Source organism: Balearica regulorum, chromosome 1, assembly GCF_011004875.1.
Source record: "Balearica regulorum gibbericeps isolate bBalReg1 chromosome 1, bBalReg1.pri, whole genome shotgun sequence".
NCBI lineage: Eukaryota > Metazoa > Chordata > Aves > Gruiformes > Gruidae > Balearica > Balearica regulorum.
This window is the reverse complement of record NC_046184.1, coordinates 13,873,132-13,892,794: the sequence shown is the minus strand read 5'-3', so window position 1 is coordinate 13,892,794 and position 19,663 is coordinate 13,873,132. Positions and strand designations below refer to the sequence as shown.

The 19,663-nt window shown below is 39.0% G+C and overlaps 1 protein-coding gene and 1 long non-coding RNA gene across 4 annotated transcripts in view; one reads left to right on the top strand and one right to left on the bottom strand.

Annotated features, from left to right (window-relative positions):
- CCDC146 (coiled-coil domain containing 146) overlaps positions 1 to 19,663 on the top strand; it is an 86,399-nt gene that overhangs the window by 34,796 nt on the left and 31,940 nt on the right. For 2 of the 3 annotated variants that reach the window (XM_075775488.1, XM_075775637.1), the window contains exons 3-4: positions 9,153 to 9,235; positions 15,819 to 16,028. The exons of the other annotated variant lie outside the window; for it this stretch is intronic. In XM_075775488.1, the coding sequence (XP_075631603.1) occupies positions 9,153 to 9,235; positions 15,819 to 16,028 (293 nt within the window). The remainder of the gene's footprint in view (positions 1 to 9,152; positions 9,236 to 15,818; positions 16,029 to 19,663) is intronic. 3 annotated transcript variants of the gene reach the window in all.
- On the bottom strand, positions 15,774 to 17,803 carry LOC142605236 (uncharacterized). The gene is made up of 3 exons (XR_012838972.1): positions 17,676 to 17,803; positions 16,677 to 16,903; positions 15,774 to 15,985 (listed from the first exon to the last, which is right to left on the bottom strand). It is a non-coding gene; the product is annotated as an uncharacterized LOC142605236 (long non-coding RNA).

Sequence of the window (19,663 nt, the reverse complement as noted above, 5' to 3'; positions counted from 1 at the left end):
TAATGATTATGAGTAATTGATGTTAATCAGTATTTTCTTGGTGGTGGCTATATTTATCTTCCAGGCTTTTCTTAATGGTTTTTATCAAAATAGTGTGAGGAGTTAGATTAACATTCAGATTGCATCATCTTTTTAAGTTTAAAATTTGTCTTAGTTTTATTCATTTATGGAGAGTCCCAAAAGAAGCTTAAAAAGCAGGGAATGTCAAAGTTCTTAGAGTTCTTATATATATCACATTTGAGTTACAGAAAACTTGTTTTGAAAATCCAAATGTTTTGTTTCTTCGTGTATTGCTTTTAGTTCACTGTCGGAAAGGATTGAATATAAACTGTTAAAATGGAGAATGTAAAAGCTTTGATGTAGTTAGGGTCAGATTTCACTAGTTTTGCTCACATGAAAGTTTGCCTCATCAGGTGGGTCCTCTCCCTTCTATAGTTTTAATTCCCATTCATATTCTGACATCTTCTCTTTCTTACCAACATATCTATATCCACCTTCCAGCCTCAGAGAAATTACTGTGGTCCCACATCCAGGGGCTAGTGAACCTGAAGTCAAGCTGGAAGGATATACAAGAGCTCCCTCAGATTGAGCTCATTTTTCCTTGGAATTTTCTTCAAGACATTTTGAAGAGAGCTCTGATGGTGAGCTGTTAGTAGCAAGCAAATAGCAAATATGAACTTATTTCTGGTACAGATATAGAGTAAAGTTATGCAGGTGTACAGAACAACTGTCGGAGCATAGGTATTCTTCTGTTTTTCTCATTGATTCCTGTATTTAAAAGGTTCCTGCCCAGAGCCAGAAAATCCACCTTTTCTTGCTAGAAAAATATGAAGGATATGCCCTTCCTTTTCCTCTTTTCAGAAAAATCCTCCTCCACAGTCTCCATCATAGGACAGGATTACCTAGTACTATTTTTTCATGGGACTTTTCACTGACTGAAGGAAACAAATTTGGCTTGGAATTTGGCTTTGGTTTTGTTTTGTTACGTTTTGTTTTTCTGGTAGAATAGCCAAGCTTCAGATAGCGAGGTAACATGAAAAAATGTAACAAAGTTAGAAAATTTCACTCATGTTAATCAGTTAAAGATAAGTGTAAAGCAAAACAATGGTAACTTAATAGGATGAAATAAACAGAACAGGAAATTTAAATTAAAAGAGAAAGATACAAGTAAATCCAGTAATAAGATACATACTTCCATACTTTTTATGTAATTACATTTATGGGAGTATGGGGAAAAAGAAAGCCAAGCAACCTAAAAAGAAAGCCAAAGTTGCCAAGCAACCATCCATTAGCAGCCAAATCTTCATTCAACTTTCCAATAATTCTCCATTTAGATAAGGAAAATTTATTTTAGTTTATCCAGATGATCTATGAGTTTTGAGTGTGTTTAAAAATGTATTGGGTCCTAGTTCATGGTATAACGAGAAAGAAAAAATGAGAAAAGCAAAATTACAGTTAAGTACAGCTGACATGGAAAGGGACTGGAAGGCTCAACAGTTTTAGGAATATTTCCTATTTACCCAGCTGTATTCCGAACTCCAGATATGAGATAGCCAGTATAACAAAATGATCTCGGTTCTTTCCAGGGCATTATGGTTAACACAGGACTGAAAAAAAGATGTCTTCAGTTGCCATTCACAAGCTCTTTTTTCCCCTCACTACTGCATCTTCTCACTTGTTCTTTTCAGTGTAGCAACATAATTAGTTGAACTAAGAATAACCACCGTTTTACTTACCCCAGTAATGTGAGAGCTTACAAGCAATAAAATGAACTGTGAGTGCATCCTGGATGAAAGTGGGAGTGACATATAACTTCTTTTTTAAACTTTTTTAAAGTAGTCTTGTACACAGCTTTTATATAGAAATGTGGCTTATACAGATCCAGCAGATCAGAAGAAAATTATCACAAACCTTCATTTGGAGATGTTATGTTTGTGTGTGGATGTACATATGTAAATACTCTTGGCTATTTTATCATAAGTTGTTTTATTTTTGTGTTCTTGAATGCTGACTTTTTTTTGAACTAACTTGCAAGCTTACTTCCCTAAGGTTGAAATCTGGAAGCTCTGATACTCATTACAGTCCTGCTGCCAAAGTATGCTGTTTTTTGAATTAACTCAGAGCTTATTCAAACATATGTTGCTAAAACTTGAGTGTTTTTACCAATAATAATAGAATCATTTAGGACAGAAAAGACATTAAGATCATCAAGTCCAACCATAAACCTAACACAGTCAACTGGGAACCTCCCCGGTTAGCCAGGACTGCTGATAAATGATGGAAAGTGGCTTGGTGAGCATTTCGACCAGCTCCCTCAGTACCCTTGGGTGGATCCCATCCAGCCCCATAGACTTGAGTGTGTCTAAGTGGTGTAGCAGGTCGCTAGCCATTTCCCCTTGGGTTATGGGGGCTTCATTCTGCTCCACATCCCTGTCTTCCAGCTCAGGGGCTCGGTACCCTGAGAACAACCGGTCTTACCATTAAAGACAGAGGCAAAGAAGGCATTAAGTACCTCAGCCTTTTCCTCATCCTTTGTCACAATGTTTTCCCCCCGCATCTAATAAGGGATAGAGATTCTCCTTAGCCTTCCTTTTGTTGCTAATGTATTAATACAAAACTTTTTTTTATTGTCTTTTGCAGTAATAGCCACATTAAGTTTTAGTTGGACTTTGGCCTTTCTAAATTTCTCCCTGCATAACCTCACAACACCCTTGTAGTCCACCCGAATTGCCTGCCTTTTCTTCCAAAGGTCATAAACTCTCTTTTTTTCCCTGAATTCCAGCGAAAGCTCTCTGTTCAGCCAGGCCAGTCTCCTTCCCTACCAGCTCGTCTTTTGGCACATAGGTACGGGCTGCAGCTGCACCTTTAAGACTTCCTTCTTGAAGAATGTCCAGCCTTCCTGGACTCCTTTGCCCTTCAGGACTGCTCCCAAGGGACTCTGTCAACCTGTTTCCTAAACAGCCCAAAGTCTGCCCTCTGTAAGACCAAGGTAGTGGTTCTGCTGACTTCCCTCCTTTTTTCTCCAAGAATCAAAAACTCTATCATTTTGTGATTGCTGTGCCCAAGACGGCCTCCAACCATCACATCAACTACAAGTCATAGAATCAAAGAATGGTTTGGGCTGGAAGGGACCTCAAAGATCATCTAGTTCCAACCCCCCTGCTGCAGGCAGGGACACCCTCCACTAGACCAGGCTACCCAAAGCCCCATCCAACTTGGTCTTGAACACTTCCAGGAAGGGGGCATCCACAACTTCTCTGGGCAACCTGTTCCAGTGCCTCACCACCCTCACAGTCAAGAATTTCTTCCTAATACCTAATCTAAATCGACTCTCCTTCAGCTCAAGGCCATTACCCCTTGTCCTATCACTCCATGCCCTTGTAAACAGTCCCTCTCCAGCTTTCCTGTAGGCCTCTTCAGATACTGGAAGGCTGCTCTAAAGTCTCCCTGGAGCCTTCTCTTCTCCAGGCTGAACAACCCCAACTGTCTCAGCCTGTCCTCACAGGAGAGGTGCTCCAGCCCTCTGATCATCTTCGTGGCCCTCCTCTGGACTCTCTCCAACAGCTCCATGTCTTTCTGGTACTGGGGCCCCCCGAGCTGGATGCAGTACTCCAAGTGGGGTCTTATGAGAGCTGAGCAGAGGGGCAGAATCACCTCCCTTGACCTGCTGGTCATGCTGGTTTTGATGCAGCTCAGGATACGATTGGCTTTCCAGCCTGCAAGTGCACATTGCTGGGTCGTGTTGAGCTTTTCATCAACCAACACCCCCAAGTCCTTCTCCTCAGGGCTGTTCTCAATTCACCTAGCCTGTAGTTGTCCTTGGGGTCCTTCTCTGCAAACAACAGGTCCAGTGGGACACCTTCCCTAGTTGGCTCACTCACAGGCTATGTCAGGAAGTTACCTTCCACACACTCCAGGAAGCTCCTAGACTGTTTCTTCTCTGCTGTGTTGTATTTCCAGCAGACGTCTGGTAAGTTGAAGTCCCCCATGAGAACAAGAGCTAGTGATTGTGAGACTTCTCCCAGCTGCTTATATAATATTTTATCTGTCTTTTCATCCTGGTTGGATGGTGTATAACAGACTCATAAAATGCATTAGAAATATTGACTATTTCTTATATTGGATTTCATAGAATCATAGAATGGTTTGGGTTGGAAGAGACCTTAAAGACCATCTAGTTCCAACCCCCTTGCCATGGGCAGGGACACCCTCCACCAGACCAGGCTGCCCAAAGCCTCATCCAGCCTGGTCTTGAACACTTCCAGGGAGGGGGCATCCACAGCTTCTCTGGGCAACCTGTTCCAGTGCCTCACCACCCTCACAGTCAAGAATTTCTTCCTAATATCTAATCTAAATTGACCCTCCGTCAGCTTAAACCCATTGCCCCTTGTCCTGTCACTACACTCCCTGATAAACAGTCACTCACCATCTTTCCTGTAGGCCCCCTTCAGATACTGGTAAGCCGCAATTAGATCTCCCTGGAACCTTCTTTTCTCCAGGCTGAACAATCCCAATTCCCTCAGCCTGTCCTCATAGGAGAGGTGCTCCAGCCCTCTGATCAGCTGCGTGGCCTCCTCTGGACTCGCTCCAACAGCTCCATGTGTTTCTTATGTTGAGGCCCCCAGAGCTGGACGCAGTACTCCAGGTGGGGTCTCACCAGAGTGGAGTAGAGGGGCATTTCCATGTTGTAATTATTAGGAATTAGAGTATTTCAAATTAATCAGTGGAGTCTGTGTTACATGTGCAAGATGGGCCATTTTGAGATTTGTTTTGGTTTTTTGGGGGTTTTTTTTGAGTAATCTTTGCAAGACTCTTGGCACTATACTTCACAGGAATCTACTGACCATTAATGTCTTGTATGTTCTGAACGTAGTATAAGTTTTATTTAATCACTGTTAGATATAATAGACACACACATTTTTACAAAATTAGATCAGAATCTGATCAATGTCAGATCCAGATTTTAATTATGCAGCTGAGATATTGCATATCATGTGTTGCAGTTCTTGCTGATCAGGTGAAATGGAGTCGGACCTTTAGAATCTGGCTGTAGGTGCAGGTTAATGAAATAAAGTGTGCATATACTCAGGATTTATATGTATTTGTGTACTTAACAGATGTTACTAGTCTGTAATTTTTACCATGACACAGCTAGGAAATAGCAATACTCTGTCTATGCCCATAGCCAACATCATCTAGCTATAGAGGAATAAAATTATTAACCTTTGTCTCTAGTGCAATTTAAGAATTAATTTGTTACTTATTCTATGTTAAAACATGCCTTTTATGATAGTAAAACCAAAGATGAACCTAATTCAAATTAAACAGAATCTCAAAGGAAAATGTGACTCATCTATTGTGAACATTCAGAAATAGAGGTAAAAAGAAATATTTATGAATTCCAGTTCCAATTTAGCTTGTGATATTTAAAAAAAAAATAAAAAATCTAATACTGATCTTGAGTAATAAAGCTGTATGAATGTTTTATATTATAGCATCTGGTTACAAGAATTTTTATATACTTCTCTGTTAAATCTGAGATCCAAATGCAAACCCTCTAGTTTAGAGAGGCAACTGGCATCCAGAAATTCAGTATATGGGTTTAATGTTCCTGGTCGATGTTTTACTGTTTACGTCAGTGTAAGTCTTTTGACTTAGGAGTAATTATTATAATACACTATAATGCTTTATAAGTCCTATTAGAAATATTACCCATTTCCATGGTTTCAGAATAGAGTAAGCTTGTGAGTTTATGGAAGGAATTTATGCTAAATTAACAGGCAGATAAGAGCATATGAGGACTCAAGGCGTTGCCTACAATGTATTTATTATAGTCATATACTGACTAAGCAGTTCAGAGCCTAAATTTCAACTAAATTAGTCTAATTTATCCTTGACTGTTGATAATTGTATTAGCTATACCAGATATTTTTAAGAAAGGGTAAATAGACCCAAAATGCCCATTAGATCATGTCTACCATTCAGGACAAAATCCATTGCAAGCACAGACACATAAAATCATGGGCATGAAATTAAATCAATTTCTGATTCCAACAGCTTCATCTAAAGCCAAATGGAGGTAAATGAAAAAAGCAAAAGGTAAATTGCTCTATGTTTTGATTTGAAGGTTGTATGATAAGACTCAAAGCTTCAGTCATTAGTTAAGGACATAATGCTCACTCTTGCAAGTATCCCTATTTAATTCAGTTTATATAAGTGAAAAATTATCCTCATGAGTAAAGATTTGTTCTGGATTGTTGCCCTTAGATTACAGTTTTCCAAATGCTATTTTGATTGCTAAAGGGAAACCTAGTAGCTAATTTTGTTCTCCGCAACAAATATGTGAGGAGATGATCTGGCATGAAACGTCAGAGGCAGAAGCATGTCTCCACAGATAGGAGATAGGCAAATTCTGTGATTACAAGCCAAGAAGGCCAAATGTGCTTGTTGCTGTGCAATGGAATAAAGCATAAAATATTCTGAGGAGAATCTATACAGGAAAAATTGTTATAATAGTTACTGTTATTTACCTTTGAACTGGAGAATATCTATGGCCACAAGAGGCAGTTTGCTTCAGGACTGTGAACAGCCATTTCAGAAGATGGAAGGACAATTAATTTCTTGGCTCTAATTCCATTCTAGATATTAGTAGGAACCAAAGTCATCCCAGCTGGAAAACTGTTTACTTCTGAGCACACCCAATGGCAGACAACATAGACTCTACCCTTTATACTATCCGCTGAGTAGTAGCTCTAAAAGAAGGTGATCCCTACCCATTTTCAGTATCTTTTGCAAAAAGCTGTTACTCATCCTCCGCTGCCTGTGCACAACCGTAGTTCCAGGTCCAAGTGGGTACCTACTGTCATGGCAGTCCTATCCCTAATTTTTGTTATCAATAGACAATATATTCAGGGACTGGAAATGATAGAATTGTGTAAGGAAAACACTTGCTAGCCCTGTTCTAGGCATTCAGTGAATTTCTGGAAGCATCCACTGATTCAGCTAACATAGCTTCCGAGGTTCACTTCATTTACACATCAGCCACTATCACATATGTGGGGAAGGCAGCCTTGAAAGCATTATATATCTGTATATCAGGGCATCAATCCTCATCTGGTTTCATAACCAAAAATAATACAATTTTTCTACAGTAGGCTCATGCTTTTCCTCCCTTCTTCCGCAACTGACTATTTCTTCCCCTCAAGCTGTTGCCCCTTTCCTTTCTTCCCCTTCTGCCTTCCCAAGAATCTTGGAGAAAACAGTGTGCTGGGCTTTAATAACAAATCCTGGGCTCAGGGTAGCCCAGCACTGACTCTCTGATGGCTTTCCTAGTAAAGTTGTGATATTGGGAACTAGCTGGTGGTGATACTTTTCACAGAAGTCTCATCCCTTTTGACATGCTGGTTATGCTATCCATACAGTCTGTCTTATGTAGGCCTCAAAACTATGCGTCTTCATATTGTATAGGACCAGCCTTATTGGAATAGAGCTCTTAGTTCTGAACTGAACTGAGAAATGAAGTGTAAAAGGTGTGAAAAGCTTATGGGTAGTAAAGAGAAGACATAGTCTCAAGGACAAGTAAGTTTATTTCTGTGGAAACATTGTCAAACATGGCCTAAGTCTGCAGTGAGAAGCTAAGCAGTGAGAAAAGCTGGAACTTACAGGTACAGATCAGAGGAGCGTGGAGAAAGATGCCACCAAATAGGACAAATATTCCTACATACGTGGCCAAGAAATAAATGGGTTGAGATAAGGAAATACTTACTTTCTCACAGAAGAGCTAGTTAGTGTTGTGAACTTAAGTGAACAGTATCTTTGGATCATAGAGGATGCCAAAATAAATATTTGAGAGCTGCTTATCTTTAATCTCATGCAAACAAATGAAAGACAGATCTGCTTTCCTTTTCTCAGGGCTGCAGACAGCAAAAATTGTCTTTGCTACCATGGAATATTTTGCAGTGGATCTTAAAAAAATACATAAATCAAACAGCTATCAACAAAATGTATACTTCCTTTCGCATACTCACTTGGGTTCTACTTATTGACCATAGGACTGGTCCTGGATGATTTCTCCTGGATATTTAAGAAAGGGGCATGTACAGAATACCCCACATAAGAATCTCTTCAATGGCCCTTAGTTCAGCTTAGAAAAAGGCCTTTCCATGGAGGCCTTGTCAGACCTAAGGGTTGAAATATGACTTCTGGGATTTTCCTGATGAAATAAGAAACTCTGTTTCTTATTTCAGTAGATCTGCACAACCACATTTCTTGGCAGGTTCCCATAAAAGTTGCAGATTTGAGTTGCTGCCCCAAAAAGCTAGCTGTGGACCTTTATAGAGCCAGATCACCTTATTTTTATTTTTTTTTTAACGTGCATTTAACCTGGTTCTCTTTACCTGTAACAAAAAGAGGAGAAGAAAAGGTTTTCTAAAGAAATATCCCAGGAGATACCTTTGTATTGCTGCTGTGGTATTTCACAGTGGCAAAATTGGGCTCCTAGTCCCATTTCCTATTTCTATTAAGAAGGACTGGCTTGTTGGCCCAAAGTACTGCCCTCAAGGCGCCTGAGGAACCACCTCATGCTGCATCACACACACACAGGGTTTTTTAGTACTAAATCCATGGAGTGGTTTGCTCTTGGTGTTTGCTGAAGGCCTGCACAGGCATGTAAGGCAATGTGTTTTGTGGCCTGGGGATGATCTAGCTTGAGCCCAGCTCCTCTTTTTTGCAAACATATTGCCTGTGAACACAATGCTTTAGCACAAACCAGACTTTAAGCCACAGTTTCACCTCTTCAGGCCAACTGGTATATACCAAAACTGAACCAGTTAAACAATGTGAAAAATGAATGACTTAGAGCCTGAGTTCAAAGTCTGGACAGAATTGTCATGAAATATTAATACAGACAGAAAATCAGGGAAGAAATGGTGGTATGGGTAGCACTGTAGTTGTGACAGACACATTCTTTATATTCTTATATTTATGCTTTGAATTATTGTGTAAATAAGCATATTTACATCTGCGTAGTTGATTTGGTATATTACCAAAGACTGTGAAACTAAAAGGCTGCCAATTATAGCTATAAAAAGTTGCAGCAGAATGAAAACATTAGTGCTTAGGAGATTTCATAACTGTCTGTTTCCCTTCCATAGCTATTTTCTGCTGGAAAAATCACAGGCACCAGAGTAGCTGAGCTGAAGGGAAAGTACATCCTGCTGCATAAGACTGTGATAAGGTACAATATTCTTTTTTTTAGACTTTGTTTAAGTAGCCAAAGCATTACATATGTAAAGTAATTTTCTGCTGATGCTGATTAATTAATATTTAAGACTTTCTTACAGTGATTATTCATGAAGAGGAAGCAAGAATGCAAGGTTGAAAAACAATATTATTTATTAGGAAGATTCAAGGTAATTTGGGATATTCAAATACTTGTTTGAATAACATCTTTGGTTTTAATATAAGCATAATAATAATGGAAATGGACGGAAGCACAGACTGCAAGAGACAATATACAAGTTTAAAATAAAGATACATTTGAAGATCATGTAGCCAGAATTATAACATATGAAAAAACTCTGACCTGCTGAGCTAACATCATAGAGAGCAACTGAAGAAGCTAAAGGCTCATTTCTAATAAGGAAAATGAGACTCTGTCACATCTAAATAAGTGTGAATTTTGCCCTCTGATAATATTCACAGTCGCATTAGACAAGACTGGTAGTAAATTTGAAAGATTTAACCATAAACTTCGAAGTATAATCAAACTCACAAGTTAGGTGTAGTAGTTGTGAGTCTGCCCTGCTCCAGAACTTTCTGGAGGAGAGAGAAGAGGAGAGATCATACTCATAGACCAAGGACAGGTTTGAGCAGGGCATGTGTGAGTGGAAGAAAAAGAAGATGGAGGGACAAAGTGGGATGAGATAGTACAGTTGTACTAGGTGAACAGTGTGTCACAGAACAGAGCAGTATTTCAAGTATTGCAATACTACATTAGTATTGGTGACTAATAATTTTGATATTACTTATGCTACACTCATAATTATCAGTAAAATCAGCATCATGATACTCCCATTATATTTCTGCAATACGTATCATAGTATCTACCACATTAACAAAATTTTAGCCCAATTCCCCTGATAGTCCACATCAAAACCTTTATGGCAATTCTGCTTGTCAGAGAACCATGGCTATTCTGTCATTGAAGCTAAGGCCTAAATTAAGGATTTTAAAACTAATTCAATTCATACCTGCTTACTTGGGTTACGCTGGGATTTGGTGTGCCTCCTGACAATATGAATAGCAGTAAGTTTTAAGTAATGTAAAGTAATTTGAAAAGGGGTTTCCAAAAACCTGAAAATACATTTTTTCTTCAGGTTAGCTGAGTCTTCTAGTTTCGTCTTAATAAAATGGGGAGTTAGAATATGTCTCCGACTCTGTAAAAAGCAATCTGACTTTGTTCAGATTACTGCAACGCAAATGTTTTTGGGAAGCAAAATTAAAACCAGCACTCCTAAACCAGTTCAACTCCCTAGAAAGGGCAAGAATCATAGAATCATAGAATGTCCTCAGTTGGAAGGGACCCATAAGAATTGAGTCCAACTCCTGGCTCCACACAGGACCAGCCGAATCAGAGCATATGATTGAGAGCGTTATCCAGATGCTTTTTGAACTCAGTCAAGCTCAGTCCTGTGACCACTTCCCTGGGGAGCCTGTTCCAGTGCCTGACCACCTTCTCAGTGAAGAACCTTTTCCTAATATCCAACCTAAACCTCCCCCATTGCAGCTTCATTCCGTTCCCTTGGATTCTATCACTGGTCACCAGAGGGAGGAGATCAGTGCCTGCCCCTTCGCTCCCCCTCGTGAGGAAGTTGTAGGCCACGATGAGGTCTCCCCTCAGTCTCCTCTTCGCTAGGCTGAACAAACCAAGGCACTTCAGCCTCTCCTCGTATGTCTTCCCCTCTAGACCCTTCACCATCTTTGCTGTCCTCTTTTGAACACTCTCCAATAGTTTTATGTCCTTTTTGTACTGTGGCGCCCAAAACTGCACGCAGTACTCGAGGTGAGGCTGCACCAACGCAGAGTGGGACAATCCCTTCCCTAGACTGGCTAGCAATGCCGTGCTTGATGCACCCCAGGATACAGCTGGCCTTCCCGGCAGCCTGGGCACACTGTTGACTCATAATCAACTTGCTGTCAACCAAGACCCCCAAGTCCCTTTCAGCATGGCTGGTCTCCAGCGTCTCATCGCCCAGTCTGTATGTATAGCCAGAGTTGCCCCTTCCCAGGTGCAGAATCCAGCACTTGGCCTTGTTAAACCTCATGCGGCTGGTGATTGCCCATTTCTCCAATCTGTCCAGATCTCTCTGCAAGGCCTCTCCACCCTCGATGGAGAGCTCCTCCCAATTTGGTGTCATCTGCAAACTCGCTCATGACACCTTCTAGTCCTACATCCAAGTCATTTATGAAAGCATTAAAGAGAACTGGCCCTAAAATGGAGCCCTGGGGAACCCCACTAGTGACTGGCTGCCAGCCTGATGTAACCCCGTTTACCATAACTCTTTGGGCCCGACCCGTCAGCCAGTTGCTCACCCATCGCACTATGTTTTTGTCAAGCTGTATGCGGGACATTTTGTCCAGAAGGATACTGTGAGAGACAGTATTGAAAGCTTTACTGAAATCTCAAAAAATGACATCAACTGGCTTCCCTTGGTCAACTAGACGGGTGACCTTGTCATAAAAGGAAACTAAGTTTGTTAGGCCCTTCCTCTCATGAACCCATGTTGGCTGTGACCAATGACTGCGTTGTCCTTCAAGTGTTTTTCAATAACTCCCAGCATAATTTTCTCCATAATTTTACCAGGCACTGAAGCAAGACTGACAGGCCTGTAGTTACCAGGGTCTTCTTTCTTGCCCTTCTTGAAGGTTGGAACAATGTTTGCCACCTTCCAGTCAACTGGGACCTCTCCAGATTCCCAAGACCATTGAAAAATAATTGAGAGAGGTCTCGCAATGACATCAGCCAGCTCTCTGAGCACCCTGGGATGAATCCCATCTGGCCCCATGGACTTGTATGCATCCAGGTGGAGCAGCAAGTCCCACACAAGTTCAGGGTCAGCTGGGAGTTTATCATTACCACAGTCACAGTCCTCCAACTCGGGGCAACTGGGGTCCCAGAGCCTGTGATCAGTGTTAAAGACAGAGACGAATAAGGCATTAAACATCTCTGCTTTGTCTATGTCACTGTTAGTAAGGTGACCATTCTCATCGAATAATGAGCCAATATTCTTTCTGGTCCTCCTTTTGTTATTAACATACTTTAAAAAAGCCCTTTTTATTGTTGCCTTAAGCATTTTCTTAATGCTTAGAACTCAACATATTATGTGGGTTTTGTACTAGTTGATTGAGAAAGTTTCCACCACACTGCTGTTCACTGAGGTGAAGTAGAAATCTGCTAGCTGCTGAACTTGACTTTTAGCCAGTGTGAGTTTGAAACCAGTCTTTGGTGGAAAAAATACAAGCATATTATTACATATTTTATATATTTATATAGAACCTTCTTTTATGTAAAGACAATTCCTTTGTATGTATAAGTGGAATATGGCCTGAACAAAACCAGAACTCAGCTGTCTTTTCTGTCACACATAAAACTACCGTAAACACCATGCACCAAAAGCATGAAAATGTCAGATGGTTGATTACATCTCTCATTCTTCCCATGGTTGTCACAGGAGTACAAAATTGCCATACTTCTGTAAGAAAGTTGATCTGAGAGAATCAAGTCACATTCTTTACTTAGATGTGGTCAGTTGTCAAAGCAATATGCCAGTGCGTGAACAAGTACTAACTACCCCAGACAGATTTCTCTTACTGCTAAAAGAAAGCAAAGGAGATCAATTACCAAAAACCGATCGTGATCTCTGGTATATTTTAAGGACTTTTCAGACATCAAAAGTGGGATTCACTTGCCCATGTGTTAACATCAGGAGACATGCACATCTGAATTAGGTATCTAGAGTCCCTTAACAGTCAATAGAACAAAATAGGGACCACACACTTCCTCCTTATATGGATACCTGCAAGTGTCTGGTTTTCGCCGTTGGCTATAAAGAGAGTCCTGATGTTCAGTATGTCTGTATACTCTTTTCCTGCCATTCACAGAATCAATATCACTTTTTAATTTTTAGTTCTTCACCCTTGCATGTGCAGTACAGTTCTGTGTATCAAGAACTTTTTTCACTTATTACAGTTGAATTTAATCTCTTTCCTAATTAACTCCCATCTGTCCCACTGCTGTTACAATGCCATGTGGAAACAAATGACACCGGATGAGGTCTTCAAGCTGTGTGTGTTCTTTCCTTTAGATGCATACAAAAATTTCAAGGAGAAAGTCTTATGCATCTTAAGCTGTGTAGATGCCTTGGACAGCTATGCCAAATGATTGCAACTGATCTCTCTGGTACACAATACAAATTTGTCTAATATGATGAATGCAACTAGTATGTATGCAGATGATTTCCAAGGCTGTTGCTAGAGTACACAGAGTGACAAGTGTACAGTGTAGTCCTTTTGTTTAGTGGTAAATAGTCCTTTATTTCTTGGTTTCAGTTTTGTACAATTTGGCATTCTGGAAAGCTGAGACTTGTCACCTGGCAGATAACATCTTTGATACATTTCTTCAAAGTGTTATGTTATTTTGAATTTATGTTTGCTGCACAGCTGAAATTCTGGGAACAGGCTATCATCTCGTTCGGGTGCTGTTTCACCCATCCACTTTGCAGTGAGGCTGCACATAAAGCTGATGTACCTGAGCTCATATCTGGCCCCTGAAAACCCATTTGGTCACACAATCAAGGGGCCAAATTGTAAATTTTTATTATCTCAATTTAGGAATCTAATATGAATATTCTGATACACCAAGCTATAAGAAAGTCAGGTAATAATGATAGTTCATTGGTAGTTTGGGAATCTTATCTTCTTAAGCATGTTAAATTATTAATCACTGCACAAATTCAATAGCTGCCACATCAGACTTGGAAAGCCTACTTTTGTACTTAAGTGTTTCTAGATATGTACATTGTGTAGATATCCAGTTATTTTTTCATTGTCTTCAATTAAATTTAAATGTTCACATGAAAAAATACTGTTGGCAACCATAGTGAGCAAGATCTGGTCTAGATTCAACACTCAGATCTTGTTTCTATTTTTATCTTTTTATTATCTTGAAAAAATCAATACTAAGAATTTTGTTTTTATGAAAGAACTTATGTTTTTATGTAATTTTATGTAAAATTTATCTTTTATGTAAGAATTATGTTTGAAATGAATGTGTATTACTATAACCAATTACATTTTCTCCTAAAATAGCATACATTCTGTTGGACTTAAAGAAGATCTAAATATTTTATAGGATCTTGTGTCGATAAGTCAATTTATTTTTCTCTTAAAAATTTACTATTTAAATACCTCACATATGAAGTTATTTTTTTGTGATAAAGGCACACTCTTGTTTCCTGTTGAAGTCTGTGGTTTTCTTATTTTCTAGTTTAAAAAAGGAAGTGGTTATTCAATAGAAATGTTACTCAAAACAAAACTTTTCTTGTTGTATTATTTCAGCTATGTTTATGCTGTATAGTCAGTTGTATCTTTTGTGTTTTCATAGTTACCATCTCAACTCTATTCTTCAGTGTGATATGTAATTTTGGTTTTGTTGCTAAGCCATAAATGTCATCTTTGAGCTAAAATTTATGTATAGATTTTCTCCATATGGGAGATTCTAAATTCCTTTGTTCTAAAAAAATATTAAATTGCATTATATTTTTAATTAATAAAAGGCCAGGGATAGAGTTCTTTATTCTTCCACATCATTTGTGAGTAATTTTTGTATACCATTATACAAAACTTATAATGTAGTAATATTGAGAAGACATACACAATGATTTCTACAGCATAAAGAATAGGTTTATATGTTGAGTATCGTATATGAATTTTCATACTGTAGTTCCCTTTAATACTTTTCCATATTAATCAAAGTATTTTACTAACAGATTTTAAAATCTGTTATTCAGCTATCACCACACAGGTTCCTAAGTATATTTTGAATATCAGTCTCCATGCATTGACAGAATATTACAGTTTGTTGTTTCTGTGAAGCTAGACTTCAACGATACAAGTCAGATCAGATAATTGATCATGTCTACAGGCCTTATAATAAGCTTCCACAGAAGTCCACAAATGTATTTGCAGCTTGCGTATCGTTAAATGAGTTACCTCAGATACTGGTAATACTACAACAATAGCAATGTGCAGTTCAGCACTGGGTAGGTGTCCTGGTGTTTACTAAGAACTTAAAGGTGTCATAGAGCCCAGACTGGGCCTTGTTCTGGTGAGTACGTCCCCACGCTGATTCAGATCTACACTTCGGCACTTGTTAGGATAAAACAGATTCCCTGTCTCTTCCTTGGTTCTGGGAGGTGCTAGACAAAGAAATTAGACCAACTAACCATCTTTTGTCTGGTTAAAATTAGATGAGATGAATCCTGCTCCAACTCTAGGATGCAGAAAAAAAATCCCTCACATCAGATTCCACTGCTCTTGAGGCATCATAGAATAATTCAGGTTTGAACAGACCTCAGCAGGTCTCTGGTCCAACCTCCTGTTCAAGACAGGGTCACCTTGGAGGTCAGACCAGATTATTCAGGACTTAATTGCATCTCATCTTGAAAACCTTGAATTAAATATTATAGGTAGATAAAGAAGTATAAATACAAAGCTTATGCTTCTCATTGCCTAGTTCTAAATTTTTCTATTTAATGTAGTTTACAGGAATCTGAGATCCAGCTGTTGCAGGAAGCCAAACGTCTTAGTGTAGAACTGGAACAACAACAACATGAACTGGAAAAAGCAGAACAGTTCCCTGAAGAATCCTCCAGTGAAGTTTCCCGAATAAGGCAACAACTGCTTAGTTGCCAAAATGAATACAATGCTATTAAAGAAAGAGAGTATGAAGTTCAGTTCAAGATGGAATGGTAGGTCATAGCGGTCGAACACTGCTAATTTTATCATAGCTTATCTAGAAAGTTAATAATATAGAATATAATTCAATTTTCTCTCCATTTTACATTGGACACATTTCTTGATGGCTGTTGTTAGACAAATTGCCACAAATTTTCTCTACTAACAGCAACATTTCAATGATTAATAAAATTACCCTAGTGCGAGATTTGTAGATAATTCTAATTTTAGAACGAGCTACGATGTCCTTTGAAATGCTGTTTAAAATTTACTACATTGGATAACTGATGTTTAGGCAGGAAGATTTAACAGAAGCAATTCTAGTCTAGGACACCTATAAAAATGTCTCAGAGACCTGGTAACTGGGATTTTATGGAAACAATGTCATAAATAGACCCAATGCTATTTTTAACATCAGAAGCACAGTTTATTCAAGTTTTTCAGGTATTTAAAGGAGGAGAAGTACTTGTATATTCTCATGTCGGAAAAATGAGAAATTTGCTGTGAAAGAAGTGAATACTTGACATTTCTATAAAAGGAAAAAAGTCCAGAATAAGCTTGATGTTGTATATATTTTAATTATCTGCATATATGAGTGTGTTGTACGTGAAGCTTTTATAGTAACATTACAAACAGTACTATTGCATTTTAAAAATACATACCTATGGAGATGAACTCATATATTCATTTTGTGGGGTGTGTGCTATTTTTACCCATCTTCAGTCCAGCTGTAGTGTACTTGGTGTATATAAATCTAAATAAACAATGTCAGCAGCTCAGCAGTTAAAACTGTTTTTCTGCAAGGAGAGCAGGGGCACTGTACAAACTGCATAGAGCGGATTTTTCTGGCAGGTCTTTCTTGATTTTTTTTTAGAGCCAAATGTTTGCTCTAAGAAAGAAAGAAACTTGAGAAAGAAGCAAATTGGGAGTGGGAGAAATAGGGAAACATGGAAAGCATCTGGAAAAAATTATTTGCTATGAGATAACTAAGCAATGTGAAATTTCCTGAAATAATTATTAAATACAAATTTTTTTGCAATTTCCAAGCACTCCAGAAATGAGCTCTTCAAAATACCGTGCTTTTTACCTATTTGTCCTCTTATCTTACGATCATTTTTCACTGATTTTGCATTACTTTTCCAAAAAAATGATGGTATTTTATATGTTTAGGGGATATTTACTCATACTCTGTTTTCTGCCTCTAGTCAAAGGGAGATTTGTGTCCTACACAAAATGCAGCTTAGGTATTGCTTCAATTACCCTTGCACATTTACTGTATTAATTCTTATATATGAATTCAATATCCTATCATGTAGATTAAAAATACACTTTTTGGGTCAGTCATACTGTGAAAAATGTTCTTTCACTTTAATAAGAAACTTCCTGTGTTTGATCTTACTTATTGCATGAGATCAAAACCAGATTTACAGTCTGACCAAAGGTCCATATGGTGCAGTGTCTAACGGTGACCAAACACACCCCCCCAACCATTTTTAATACAGGGATTTCATGAGCCAAATTCCTCTGTATTCAGGAATACTCCGTTGATCCCTCTTCCTTGAACTTCTCCTGTCTCCTCCTCAACTATACATATTCTGACATTGCAACACCCTGGGCAACAAGTTCCACGGATTAACTACACAAGAACTGCCACCTCTTACCTTTTTTGAACCTGACTCCTACCAGCTTCATTTTGTGCCCTGTAGTTCTTGTATTGAACATCTGATCGTCTCTTCATCTTCACTGCTGCAGGATGGTTTGATAGATCTCTGTTGTACCCTCCCCCCACCTTAATTTGTCAACTTTCCAAACTGAAGAGCTACAGATTATTTAATTGTTCCTTGTTTGGAATCTGTTTCATGCCTGGCAGTAGTATTGGGTCTTAGGTGTTTTGTGGGTGTGGAGTAAGGAGGATGTGCCTTGGTTAATGTGTGGATTTGTTTTCTGGGAGTGAAGATACTGCTTTCCAGAAATGAGAGGGATTTGCATGTTTCAGTCATATAGAATAAACAGGAGTGGTAGAATACATATCTATGCAGGGAACAGATGAGTGAATAATAGTGGGGAAATAAGCTATGAAGAAAAACAGATAGTGGCTGTGAATTCATGTTTGTAAAGAAGGAATGGGTTTGGTGCCTGCGGAAGGCAGTGAAAGTGAATGTCCAGAGTAGAGTTGTGAATAGCAGGTGATCTAATAGTAACACTGATGTAAAATGAAGATCTGTATGCCTGATGGTTTTGCACAAATAAGTGATGTCTTCTGAAATATCTGGGTGTGTGGGCGGTGTCACAGGCAAAGGGGAAACTGCATCAAAGACAGTGTAAGTAAGTTTGCCCTTAGGTGACTGCTTGGTTTCCTTCATTTCTCAGAAGGATAGAAACTCACAGTGCAACCTTTCTTGGCCCTTGATCTCTCTGGAGCACAGTTTCCCTTGTTGTCCAACTGTGTTAATGTAGTCCTAGTTATGCTTGGTACTTGCAAGCAAAGTTCTCTGGGAATTATGACTAATGGCTGTTTAGTCTGAAAACCAACATAATGCTTATTTACCTCCTTATGTATAGCAGGCGGGGAACATGGAGGGGGAAAGCTTTTGAAGGGAATATGTGTGTGTCTTAGCTATTGCTTTATTCTTTTCTTAAAAGTCTTAGATCTTGTCTACTCAGAAACACTTCTGAGCTGGAAGTGAGAGCACGCCTCTGTAGATCATCTGCTTCCCCGTTTCTGTAATCCTTCCTTTATCTGAAGAATCTCTCTAGTTTACTTCCTGCCTCAGTTCACTTTCTCTGATAGGTAAGGGCACTCAGATTCAAATCTGACATCAGTAAACTTTTTCTCTTGAAGAGTCATATAGATATACCATAACATTAGCAAAGTTATTTTTTGTCTCAAGGTCCCTTAGTATTCTATGTTCTCTTTTCCATATTTCATTTCCTATTTGCTTGCCCCTGTAAACTTTTTCCAGATCAGATACCTTTTTCAACAGCTGAAGGTGATATTTCGTCTTCTCTTTTAATTCTTTATTGTTCCAATGAGTATTCAACATTCCGAGAGTATTCAAATTCCTTTCAGCACTGTAGTATCAGCAGGTTTTCAGAAATTTTGAGACTTTTTTCATAGCTTGAATAAGTACAGGAGGTATTCAGAAGCAGCCCTTTAGCTGTCAGGGACGTCACCCTGAGGGGGGCTGCATGGCTGTAGTGTACCCTCACTGCCAATGTGCGCCTCCTCTTCCAGTTTGCCTTCTTGTTCTGTGTTACGGTTGCACTGGGTTTTTTGTTGGTGTGTCTACCTGAGTGCTCAGCACAGGAGGGGAACAGCAGTTGGCAGGATTTTACTGAGGTTATAACGTTTGGGCCACTACCCCAAAGTCAGAGCTCACTCCAGGAGTATTCTTCCTCTCAAAAACTATTAGGCAAGTGTAATAAAGTAAAAAGAAAAAAAGTGATTCCCAATTTGGTTCTGGTGCAATTGCATTCTTCATATAACTGGGACTGAATAAGCCTCAGTAAATAAGAATATAGACCGAAAAATCAGGTTAACACCAGAACAAGGAAAGGATCAATGTGATCAGCAAGGATTTGTTCTAGCTTGAGGAAACTTTTCATTTTAATGTCCATGTGAGGCTTACAGTCCTGGTTTGTAAGACAA